The 13,255-nt window shown below is 35.4% G+C and overlaps 1 protein-coding gene across 2 annotated transcripts in view; it reads right to left on the bottom strand.

The window, feature by feature from the left end:
• Window positions 1-306: 306 nt before the first annotated feature.
• PXDN (peroxidasin) overlaps window positions 307-13,255 on the bottom strand; it is a 94,713-nt gene continuing 81,764 nt past the window's right edge. For both annotated transcript variants that reach the window (XM_071548412.1, XM_071548413.1), the window contains 4 exons: window positions 7,706-7,826; window positions 4,801-4,933; window positions 3,829-3,942; window positions 307-3,207 (listed from right to left, as the gene is read on the bottom strand). In XM_071548412.1, coding sequence (XP_071404513.1) covers window positions 3,085-3,207; window positions 3,829-3,942; window positions 4,801-4,933; window positions 7,706-7,826 — 491 coding nt within the window. In that variant the 3' untranslated portion in view covers window positions 307-3,084. The remainder of the gene's footprint in view (window positions 3,208-3,828; window positions 3,943-4,800; window positions 4,934-7,705; window positions 7,827-13,255) is intronic.

Raw genomic sequence — 13,255 nt, 5'->3', positions numbered from 1 at the left:
CACTAATAGTTTTCAAATACACAATTTTGCTAAGTGCATTTTTAAATATGATCTTATGGTATCTTTTTCCCATCACCTAGAAGAAAACAGTGAATAGACACTTCAATTTGATGTGTCATAATTACAGAACCTACTGAATCTACATGACCCATTAGCACATTGCTTAGTTCTCAAAAGCAGAGTCTTGATCATGACAATTCTGCTTAAGATAAGTAATATGGATCTTTGATAAAAGCCTATACACCAGAACCTTCAGCAAATAACCTAAACAAAATATGTATGAGACAAAATCAGTTGAAATTTACTTGGAAATGTGGCCCATTTTATTTTAAATGAAAAGCATTCATTATACAGTGCAAACAGTTCTTTGGTAAATTTACTGATCAAGATAACAACAACACTGACTTTGTTTTAGGTAACATTTAAAAAAGAAAATAAATATGTAAAATTTGCAACATATTACAGCAATATTCTCACAGTGGATACTGAGGAAATGGTCATCTAGCCATTGGCCACTGTTTCAGAAATGTTAAAATCCATGCTGATTCTACAGACACTGCAATAAAACAGAACTAGCACAATCCATGACTGATTAAATTTTAAACTGTGGAGAAAGACCTGGGTTTCCTGGTTTATAAACAGATGGATGGCAGAAAATAACTCAATATTACACTTGTTACACTTGTTTAAGCATATCCAGGCTCTTAAGCCCATTTTATATACCATATGAATAAACAGTGAACACAAAGAAAACCCCCCACTTTACTCTGGAGGCTGGAGAAAAGAAACAATCAGATATAAGGTCCTATTTTATAATGGATAAATGGAAACTCTCTTCTCTATTAGCGGAAATCTTGAAAAAGTTTATTTAATAAAAAATTGGAATAAAAGAATGCAAGTAGTAACCAGCTGGATGTATTACTGACTTACTTAACTGTTTAGACAGCTAAATTATATTTGGGTTAGCTCTGCAATCCTTCCCTTTTGAGGAATTTCTGCTATAGGTCAACAGGAGTTCCATCTGAGTTGGAATTACAGGACGAGACATGTGGTTTGGACTCTCAACAAAAGTCAACAAAATACCAGAGTGTCAAAGAAATACAGGAATGACAACCTCTAGGAACCATATGACACTCAAGCATGCTCGCCACATACAACTTCTGGATGTAGAAAATTACATAAATCAAAATACTGTATATAAAATCAATTAAAATATTCTTAAAAATATAAATTGTAGTTCCATGTGTACCACACACCTTTAACACAGCACTCACATGTACATATTGCTTCTACCATAGCATGAAACAAGTTTCTGTAGTAAGCTTTAAAGATACACCAAAGTTTGAATGTGTGTCATGGTAACAGTTTATCAAATTAGACATTACTAATGTTAGTAATCTGAGAAATTATGTGCCAAAATATGATAGTGGATTTCATATTGCTTGTCCAAGGTTAGTTATTAGACATGTTCTACCATGTAATAGTTAAGTATTCAATCTGTTTGCATAATTTGAAATGTTAACCATATGAATGTTTAATTTTGTCCAGATTTCTTTGATACTCAAATCTCTCTTCTAAATTTGAACACTAAACTCAGAAATCAGTGAACTATATAACTACAGAGCAGCTCTGCTTCTAGCTAGTCCTGATTTAGGACTAAATGACAGAGCCATAAACTCTAACATAATAAAAATTCAGGGAAAGAATCAATTCTGAATAAACACAAACAAAAAAAAAGCTGTAAAATGAGGTATGATAGTTGTCCTTCACTCAACATAATTCCTGGTCAAAAATATGAAGTTTGCCCTCTAAAAAGTACACAACTTTGAAATGATAGTGTAGACATATACTCTATAATGTTAAACATTTACTAAATGGGAAATAAAGTCCATTGGCAGACGACTTTTAACATGAAAGATAAAAATATTGAGGTAAAAATATATATGCGTTAGATGAAACCGGAAAAAAAATAAAAATCAAATAAATTGTTAGAAAAAGTAGTCAATCCACAATTAATCATGCTCCTTACTTTTGATTTTTGTTTTTTTCAACAAACAGTGCCACAATATAATCAGTAATATATGTCTATTGATAATACGCACAATGAATCAGTAGGAATCTTTGTACAGAAAATGGCATGCGACATCTTTTCACATTTTCCAAACAGGGCCACACAGCTACATGAGCTGATCCAAGATCAAAAGAAGCATGCTGGACTGGATGGTTTTGTTGAAATGATTTAAAATAGATGAAACAAAAAAAGTTGCCAAGCAATTACATATGTTTAGACAAAAAAGGATTATATTTAGTTTTAAGATCAAATGCTACTCTGTCATATATGTTTCCCTAGAATGAGGAACACTGTCGATTACATCTGTAATATACATTTAGTTGTTTTTGGTATCTTCCAATTACATTTATTTGTACTTCCTTCCTATTACTAGCTTTTTTACTCTAAAATTTTCAATTAATTTTGCTCCCTGAATTAAGGAAAGGATTTGAAAAGTGTCATGTAGTTTTTTTTTTTCCTTGCTGGTCCAGATGCAGAAATGATGGTGTGATTCAACAGAATTTCCATGCATTGATGTTTGCAGAAACTGGCCCAATACAACATTGCCTCGGGCACAGTGATCTCATGTTTACCTTTTCCTTGCACCTAATAACAACCAAGAGCTAAATATTAAGTCAGACTAGGAAGGGACAGTAAACTTTTAATGTTGCTAATTAAAGATAGGAAACAAACTGTTCATTTTAGAGTAAGTCCAAAGCCCAGTCCTTTTGGGTACCTAAAACTACCTGACAGTGTTCTTTTAAAGTAGCACCAGTTTGTCTAACCTGAGAAGTATAACACACAATTAACTTTGACCTGTTTGCTAATTTCCCTTTCATTATTTTTTGCATTGTGATTTACCTTCATGGGCAGAAAATAAAAAGATACATTACGTTATACTGTTACAGCACCATTAGAATATTGTAAATCTTCATTTCTTGCTGTTGTTAAGACTGTAGTTACCTGGTTTTGCCATCAGCAGGCACCTATATGAATTGAGGAGTATGTCCCCTAAATTCTTAAAAAATAGAGAGTTATGGCTTCTTTTTATTAATGTTCTGTTGTAAGCAGACTGGACAGCAGTCTCCTTTAACCTTCACAGGTGCTTCGCAGTCAGCTGGTGGGCATGATTCTACAAAACAGGTAACCTGACCAACCTGCATCAGGAAAAAAATAACAAAACCAAAACACACTTAGCTACATCTTTCAAACAGGAAATAAATTTTTTGTATTATTCATTCTCTCTTAAGATCCTGACTATTATGATTGACTCCACATAATTTGTTCCAGTATAAACTTCTACTGAGGAGTTGGAGGTGCTCTCTGTCCTACCACATCTTTTTAATGAAGCAGTATATACCCTTTTATCTCACATTCAGGTACCAAGAACTACTGTAGGGCTTTTATTCCCTTTAAAAAAATTTCATTATGATAACAGAAAAATAAAACATAGCACTAAGTCAGACGAACTTTTACTGATTTCTATGCATTATAGTAGATTTTTCAGGAAATGTCTCACTTTGCAGTTAATTTTACACATATAACTATACCTTAATAAAAAAAGAAATGTAATGAAGATAGATAAAGGCTGGATTGGAAACAGTGTCAAGGGCAGGGATATTTGAACAATATAATTTTCTGCACAAAATAACTGAAGATCCATTAAAAAACTATTAGCAAGTATTACCCAGAACTTATCAAGTGCAAAACCAGGACTGCTGTTTTAAAAACAAAAGTTAATGTAATTTCTATTTCGAAATGCCCTTCCACATACTTACTTTGCATTCACACACAGTACAGGGATCCCTTTTCCAGGTTTCATTGCTGGAATATGATTTACCCTCTTCATCAGTGCAATCAGAATTACTGAGGCGTGATTCAAGTTTTTTTATCTGAAAACATAAAAAAGAGTTAATAACTGAATCAAAGAAGAGTTTTTATTTGTGAAAGGTTTCCTGTATTTTCTTTTATGCTACACAATCCATGTTAAATATGTCTGGGTTTTTCTTCTCACTACTTTGTTTTCATAATGCTAAAAGATTAGACATAAGTAATACCTGTGGAGTCAATCTTTCAAAAGAAAGGTAACAGAAAATATATCTTTCCTACCATTGGAATACTTCACATAGAGTATACAAAGAGAAGCAAACTACAAGTGTCATATATGGAAAATTTAAACAGTCAAATTGTTTTCAAAAGAAGGTGAATTTTTAAAAAAATAAAACCTTAAGTAAAAATGTTTGCTTGGATTTTTGACTCTCTCCTGTATGGTGTACATTTTAAAAATGGAATTCCACTGTGACTGTGAATTTACTTGCAAACATTGTACAAGTCTTCTCTAAGTGAGTAAGATCTTAACTATGTTTACAGCTGTAGTCTGGCATATTACTTCTTATGAAGGCTACATTTTAATCATAGCTTTACTAGATTCTAGAAATCTCTAAGAGGAAAACTATTTTATTAACACTACACACTAATTTTTAGAGAAAGACCATGTTTACTAATCAATGGTTCCATAAGGCTTCAGGTTCAAAAGTCAAAAGGGTCTAGTTGTAGAGTATTTCAGTATGATTTCAAAAGAACAAAGAAATAATGACACACCATGTTCTGTGTTGGTTTTTGTTTGAGATATTATGTGGTGAGTTTTGGCTGCAGGGGATGTCTAAATATTAAAAACATAATACGAGTGATATTAGGAAAACATTATGAATTAAATCTACAATTAGATACTGTTCATTATAGCATCTTACCTGATTTCTGAGGCTTGAAATAGTTTTTTGCATTTCCAAAACAAATTCTTTGAAGTCATTCACTGCAGGTGCATTCCTATTTTCATTAGATGCTGATGTGGCATTACGAAAATATTTACCCTGTTTCACAGAACTGCAAAAAATGAATGCCAAATCAGGATATTCATCTAACTCATTTTTATTAGGCTAGATATTTTAGGACACTTAGCAAAAAGGAAAAGAAGAGGACTACAAATGTCGTAACGGTATGAACCACAACAGCATGCAAGACCACTGGTGCTGAAGACAGACTCGGGACAGGTGAGCTCTGGATTATTGTTAATATTAGCAACAGGGAATTTCTTCTACTTAAAAAAAATTATTTATTTAACATAGGGGTTCACACAAAGTTGTCATCAGTGATACTGTAGAGCATCACCGTAAATTTACTCTTGAGCCTCCAATAAAAAGTAGACAAAAGTGAAAGAGTCTTAAAAAGTGTCCAAATATGAAATTCACAATTCACATTCTGAACCATAATTTCTTCCTCCATATGGTCATTAGGAAAACATGTATTTAAAGACATGACTTTAAAAAGGAAAAAGTTGGTTTTCATAAATAAGTGAGAAGTATTTCTAGATATGAACATATTCCTGTGTCTCATTTTAATAATCAATACTAATTATAGTATATAAAATACAAAATCTTTTATCTGTAAAACTTTCCAGCTGAAATCTCGTAACAGATGTACAATACAAAATTGTGTTAATCAATTCTATCTGTTGATGAGAAAGAGTAAACAAAGGAACTGTCTATGACTAGTAATATATCATCTAGTACCACTTACCAAAACATGCATTCAAAATCAAGGATAACAGTAATTTTCAAGTCACTTATCATAGTAAGATCCTTGAATCCTACAAGCATTCCTACTTTGTTAGCATGTCATCGCTGGTGCAAATGGATATCCCAAAGAATGAACTGGCAAAGAAATTTCTCATATAACAAGGCTCATGATTTATAATCTCTCTGCATAAATTAAAACAGCACTTACTGGCAGGGGTTCAAGTCACTTAGTTTCCCATAGTTTTTAATCTAAATTAAAGAAAAAGAACTCAAAACAACATATGCCAAAATTCAACTAAACCAGCTGCTATTGTATAACAAAATATTTAATCTTCCCCACCTGCTCAAGTTAGTGAAAATGCTAAGGAAAAAAAGAAAGGAGAAAAAATCTTCTCACCACACATACAATTTAAATACAGTGAGCATGAGAATTGACGAGAATGTTAAACGACTGAGGTTGCTTTAGCTTTACTTATGCTACAAATGTATGTATGTTTGGCCAAACTTCGCAAATGAAGATTTGGGAAGGGCTCTCCCAACGTGGATGTGTCCTTCAAGCCTGCGCAGTGGATGTTTTAGGTGAGGCACAGCGTGCACAGAACTGGCCCCACCGTTTAAGTCCTAAGGGTCCATTTGCCACTGCCGAGTGAGCTTGGACAGTGACAGTGAAGTCCTTGGGACTGTCACAGCACCCGGTACTAACCAGGGCTGACCCTGCTTGGCATCCGAGATCTGATGGGATGGGATGGCAGGGAGGCATTGAACTGCCACAGGACGGTCCCCACTGAGACTTGAACTCATGACCTTGGAATTCAGAGTCCAGAGTGCTCTCCTTTACACCGCAGGACTGCTCTTATGCTACAAATAAAGTATTGTAAAATTACTATTTTGTATTCCTAGTTAGTAATTCGACTGTTGTAGATTTCTGAAGCACGGTCAAACAGCACGCTAATGAAAACAAGCAGCTGCCCAGATATGTGTTTGGTTTTTTGTTTCATTTTTATTCAATTTAACCCCTTTAGAGTTTTAGAACTATGGAACTAGCATAATTAAAAAGTAGACAAACATCCTTCTTCAAGGATTACTTCAAAGGAACCTTTCTTTTCATATAATCTTTAGGCCAGCTTATACCTAGCTGCTGTCTTCTCTTGTCTAAAGACTCTGTTATTTCAGGACAGACTCCTATCAGTTAAGTGAAATGTAATGGTGATCTTTCTTCAAGTGCTATAACACCTGCATAAGTATTTGAAATTACTGCAATATAATGCCTGTGCAGCTGTCTAGATGCATTACTTGCCAGAGTAGGTAGACTCTACCTGGTCATCATCATCATCAGTCAAATACATAATTTTATTTGCTAAAAGGAAGCATGCTAATAGAAAAAGCTGTAATTCAAGAGTCGGAAATTTGCTCATCATGAAGGATCTTCACAAGAAATGCTTGAAATGGTCTGAGCAGAACTCATTTCATGTCACTAATTCACAGGCAAGCTTTGATTCCCTGGAAAGGGCAGGGTCTCTGTGCAGCTGACAATTTGTGCCTGACACTGTGATTTACTTCCTTGCTACAGTATTTTGAGGATTTGGGAGTTATAAACAATATTGTTTGTAGTACTACTGTTCTCCATTCCTGCTCTGAGTATTTTAGTACCAGAAGCCATCCTTACCATTATCACAAATTTTTATGCCAGTGTAATCAAGGCTTGGTTTCCTCCTATTTACATAGGAGGAACTAGCAGCTTAAAAAAGGAAATAACTTAGTTTGGTTACTGCTGGCACAGAAGGAATGAGGGATTTCAAATCCCCAAATTATGCTTCATTACTGAGTTCTTTCATGAAAAGCACAGGAATAACAAAAGCACTACACAATGTCTTTCACCAAGAAACTTACACAAATTTGAGCTTGAAAAAAAGCGGATTATTGTTAGCAGATATGCAGAAGTGGCAGGATTAAATACATCAATCATAAAGTTGAGAAAGCAGGCACTGGAAAAATACGGTATGCACTTAGAAAGAAATCATTCAGTTTCTTTCCATCTTGAAAACAGTTGGGGTTTTACACTTCTTAAAAAAAATCTCACCTCACTGTTTTGGACATTTTCATTTTCTTCAGGGGCTTGTCCTCCTGAAAGCTGTAGTCAAGAGAACGTCTTCCACGAAAATGATATGAAAATGCATTAAACTGTCCTCTAGTTCTACAGTCTGAAATTAAACAAGAAATTACACATTATATACTACAGTATATTTCAGTGGTTATAATATTAAAATGGTTTTACAGTGTCTTCTGAAATGGTAAAGGCAAGTCATACATTCAGTCTGATCCCTCTGCAATCAGTTGATGGCAAATGAATATGTCTCAGTGTTACAACATCTAAGCCAGCTGGATGAAGACTAATTGATTATTCATAGACCAGTTTCTTAATGTGAAACAAAGGAAGAAAAACACTATTTTCACCAACCTATCTAGTGCTACTTTAACTATTATTTTCACTTCTGAAATTTCCATGCTCTTCGCTTTAAATTATTTTCTGTTTTTCCAAGGGGGTGGTTGCATGTGAAATAAAAAAATTACAGCTAAACCACCCTTTGGCTTCCTCATCTATCCCAGGCATTATTATTTGCTGTTTTGGCCTCTGAAAGGGAATTTTAATTAAATCCTGGAGAATATTTGCAGACACACTTTATAAGTTGACCAACCCTACTGTCAAAGTTGAGGAACTGGAAGGCATCACTAGTCCCTAAAACTCTTTCCACCGCAGAGTGAAGATCTCAATCCTGAGAATAATCTGTGACAGAAATCTTCTCCTAATATCCTAAAAGGACATTTTGACAGGATGAAGTAAGTATGTCTTTCCTTCAGTTCACTTTATGTAGCCTTCCAACCACTGTGAGTATTTGGAAAGAGTCCCATTTAAAAAAGAAAACAAAGCAAAAGAGCAACAGCCCTTTGGAGAGGAGACAATGAGAAAATAGAAGTTTTCATTTCTGTTCACAGAAGCTTTAAAGCTAAAGTCATAATGGGCCAAGCTGAAGCAGGAATCAACAGCATGATCAACTGCTAAAACAGAAGGGAGAGCTGAAATACAGGATGCCATGGACATATCCCAGCTAAGTGGTATCAGCAGAATGAGGCATGAAAACAACTGAACATGGGAAGGAGTAGTTTTCCATAATGTTTCTCTTAATTTGCACTAAAAACTTAATTCAGTAAGTCAATAACTATATTTAAAAACAACTTTTCTGAATTTCGGATTGAATGATTAAAGTTTTAACACAAATTATTGGACAATTATTACAAAATTTCAAGTCAATAAACAAGCTTCTAAACACCGCTGAAGTGAAAAACTTGAGAAACAAATGTGAAGTTGCTGATTATACAAAAATATGTATCTTGGACTACTTTTAACTGTACTGGATCATTACAATTTCCCTGTTAGGAAAAACTTAAGCTTGCCCATGGCTTAATATCACTTAGGACAAGGAAAAAACCAAAAACAAAAAGGATGAATACTAAAAAAAAAGGAAAAAAAAAGTACTGATTGTTTTTCACTTCAAAAACCAATACCTACAGGTAATTCTTGAACACAAGTTATCCCCAATTCTCCTTCCCTTTTCTTTCCTTAAATTTTTTCCCAATCTTTAAAAAATGCATTACCTTTCTGCTATAATAACAGCACCACCAAAGAACTTGATGGTATTTGCTGTCAATATAGAGAATCATAGAATTATAAAATCAGCTGGGTTGGAAAAGACCTCTGAGATCACCAAGTCCAACCCTTGATCCACTAGCACCATGGTTACTAGATCATCTAGCCTTGTCTTAAAGCCCACCAGTGATGGAGAATCCTCCACCCCATTCCAGCCCATTCCTCCAGCCCATTCCAATGCCTGATCACCCTCTCTGTAAAGATTTTCTCATAACATCCAACCTAAGCCTCCCTGGCAGATCTTAAGCCCATGCCCTCTTGTCATACTGATAGTTGGCTCGGAGAAGAGACTAACCCCCACCTACAACCTCCTTTCAGGTAGTTGTAGAGTGATGAGGTCTCCCCTGAGCCTCCTTTTCTCCAGGCTGAGCAACCCCATTTCCCTTAGCCTCTCCTCATAAAGCTTGTGTTCAAGTTCCTTCACCACTCTCATCACTCTTCTCTGGACTTGCTCCAGCAGTTCAACAGGCTTCCTGAACTGAGGGGCCCAGAACTTGACAAAGTTCTTGAGGTGTGGCCTCACTCGTGCCAAGTACAGGGGAAGAATCACTTCCCTGGACCTGTTGGCTACACTGTTCCCGATACTGGCCAGGATGCCATTGACCTTCTTGGCCACCTGAGCACACTGCTGGCTCATGTTGAGCTTCCTGTCAATCCAGACTCCCAGGTCCCTTTCTGCCTGGCTGCTTTACAGCCACTCTGTGCCCAGCCTGTAGCACTGCATGGGGTTGTTGTGGCCAAAGTGCAGGACCCGACACTTGGCCTTATTGAACATCCCATTGGAATCCGCCCATCTCTCCAGTCTGTCCAGGTCCCTCTGCAGAGCCCTCCTGCCTTCCAGCTGATCAAAACTCCCCCCCAATTTAGTGTCATCTGCATATTGTTCATTCTTTCTCTGTGTTCTGCTGTTTCTCACATAATCTCATTGCCCACTCAGTAAGTAAGCTCTTTTAGACAGGAACAGACATATGTCTGTAAGATGCTTCACATGAAGGCAGTTTTGAACACGTTTAGGCACTCCTATATTTAGTATGATGAGAAAAAACGTCACACTCTGAAGGGAGAAAGAACTAGTTTTGGTCAGAGAAATTTTTTCTTAAAGTAATGTGTTGCTTAAAGTTTTCCTGAGTGTCATAAAAACTTTAGTTTCTCTTGGAAGCAATATGTGAAAGGTTTCTGCTATCCTCCTTTGTTTAATAACTGCCAAGGTCATCTTGCACAATATAGGTAACATTTTTTTGTGCAATAACACAATGGTCCATTGTTTTTTTTATTCCTGGGTCATTTTTAAAAACAAAGGTCTGAAATCCTGGGAAGGTTTAATCACCTTAGGCCAGTAAATATGAGAACCATATGTTCAGTGACAGCTTTAAGTACACGACCTGGCTTTCTGTGTTTTTAAATACTTATATATGTCAACTTGCCAAATTAAAGACTCTTGGTCTTGGTTTCTGTGGTTCTTACTGCTGAGAGGTGCAGAACAGAATGCTTTAGCTTTCAGAATGCTTAAATTTAGAAATTTATCTCTTACACTTTTTTATTTATTTTTAATGAAGAATACCTTAGCAATAACAGTAAATAAGAAAAAGAAATTTAAAATTCTCCTTTTTTCCCAACCTAACTAAAATGTCCCCAAATTAGCAATACCCATTCCAATTTATTTTCTGCAGAAAAAGTGAATGTTTAAAAGTGATGGAAGAATTTTTTTCTCTATGGACATTTCTTTCCTCCAGAAGCTAGGCATTGTTACACTGCAAGTGTCAGGTTGATCCATTTACAGAATCAGACAATCACATGATCATTTAGGTTGGAAAAGAACTCTGAAAACATTGGGTCCAACCTTTGACTGAACTCCACCTAGACCATGGCACTAAGTACCACGTCCAGTTGTTTCTTGAACACCTCCAGGGATGGTGACTCCACCACCTCCCTCAGTAGTCCATTCCAGTGTTTAACAACCTTTTCTGCACAGAAACTGGCATTTCCATTTGTATACAGAAGCCATATCTACATCTTCAGAAAATCCCCTGTTTCCCATAAGGTTTTAAAAATGCACCTATAATGCAAATTGGATAATAAAAACTCCAACATTCAGAATTACTGAACACTCTTAAATTCCCAGCTAATCACTTCCCAAAATCTGGATCATGGAGAACTAATCTAACAGGGTCTAATTAAAGCAACTTGAGAGACTAAGGCAATGTGAAAGAAAAGCACATATAAATATCTATTCAAAAATAGTTTGATTCTCTGAGATTTATCATAAGGAATTAAGTTTCTGTTACTGTAAGCATTTGTATTTATCTAAAATCTTGCAGTCAGGCCAGTGGGAGCAGTAAAAGAGAGCAGAAACGCTGGAAATGGCTGAAATAAAATTATTTTTAAGCAGATGTTTTCATAAAGCAGCTACTGAAAAACTGCAGAATCTAGGAAAATTACTTTTCACACAAAATGAAGCCCTAACTCAAAAAAGCCAGTTTTGTTATTGCTAAACAGGCTACATCCCTTCACACTGTCCTGCATCTCTTAATTTCTTCTGTTGAATAAGCCTTTCTAACAAATGATAAACAGCAGCAAAAAATGTTAATATGGTGATCTAATATCCAACAGTAATCTGCTTAGATTGGAACAGATGTATTTTGTATAAACATTTCTCAGGAAAAAAAAACCAACCAGTACTGAAGGTAAAAGATAAACTAACAACCCAGACTGTCATCAGCCAGCTGATATACTGGAGAATTCTAATAACAAAGATGTTCCCTGTAGCTGACCTCAAAGCTGCTACCAGAACTAGACGGTTCAGATGTTGTTGGGAAAGCAGATGCCCAGAGAATTTACAGAATATGAAAATATAAATTGATAATATATGGCTAATGACAGACTAAAGACATTTAAAAACATATTGTGCTTTTGTGATCTGGATATATTTTGAATGGACTGCAGGAAGATAAAGGAAAAACATTAGGTTCTTGACACTAAACCAAAGCAAATCCAACCTCTTAAACAGGACTAGTTATGCAAATAAAAACAAGCCATATAAATATCAAAAATCAGTAAGAAAAAGTCATTTTAGACAGATCAAAAATCTACAGAAATTATTAAAACAAGTACCCTAGGACTGTCCTGTCCACTAGACTGTGAAGACAACAGTGTCTTTCTGCAGCAACAGTCCACAGGGAAGAAGGAAATCCTCCAACTGCCTGGATTTACTGAAGTCACTGAGACACTTCAATTAGGATGCTTTCCTACCCATGTTGATTTTACAGTCAATGAACGCTAAGAGATTGCAGTCTGGACTGACCTCTAGAGACATCTCTGTATTGCCTGCAGCAGGACTTCAATGTTAGATCTGGGGCTCATTCAGGAGTTTGAATTTAAAATGATTGAAGCCTATTGTTTCCTTGTTGCTTTGTACCAGGGATGGCATCTACTGGCATGAAACTCGTGGTAGCAAAGAAAAAGCAATATCATACATTGTCTCCTTATTATGTGTTAATGAATTAGAACTGTATTTTGGAATCACAGAAACCTGAAAATTCTTGGTTTGTATGAAATATTAATCAAAATACTGATCTCTCAACAAAAATTGTAATCATACAGAAATGGTGAGCTGTATAACATGTACTTTCATTAAAATATAAAAAGGATGTAATCCTTAATATTACAGATCCTGGAACTTTATTTTAGTAGCCTGGCATAGACTGAATCGTCATTAAGTTAACAGACAGTGTCTCTAAAAGTAAATTTAAATGTAAAAAGACACATTTGAATGTAGGAAACAAAGATACACATGACCTGACTAAAGCAAACAAGAGCTCTGTAAAGAGAAAATGTTTTCAGGCATAAATTGAATCCTTTTGGTATTTTGAGGAGTTCTTAGTGAACAATTTCCATTGTCAAAAGGACTATGAGTCTCACACTGAG

Source organism: Pithys albifrons, chromosome 2, assembly GCF_047495875.1.
Source record: "Pithys albifrons albifrons isolate INPA30051 chromosome 2, PitAlb_v1, whole genome shotgun sequence".
Classification (NCBI taxonomy): domain Eukaryota; kingdom Metazoa; phylum Chordata; class Aves; order Passeriformes; family Thamnophilidae; genus Pithys; species Pithys albifrons.
Note: the sequence above shows the minus strand (reverse complement) of the source record. Positions and strands in the feature narration are given on the sequence as shown.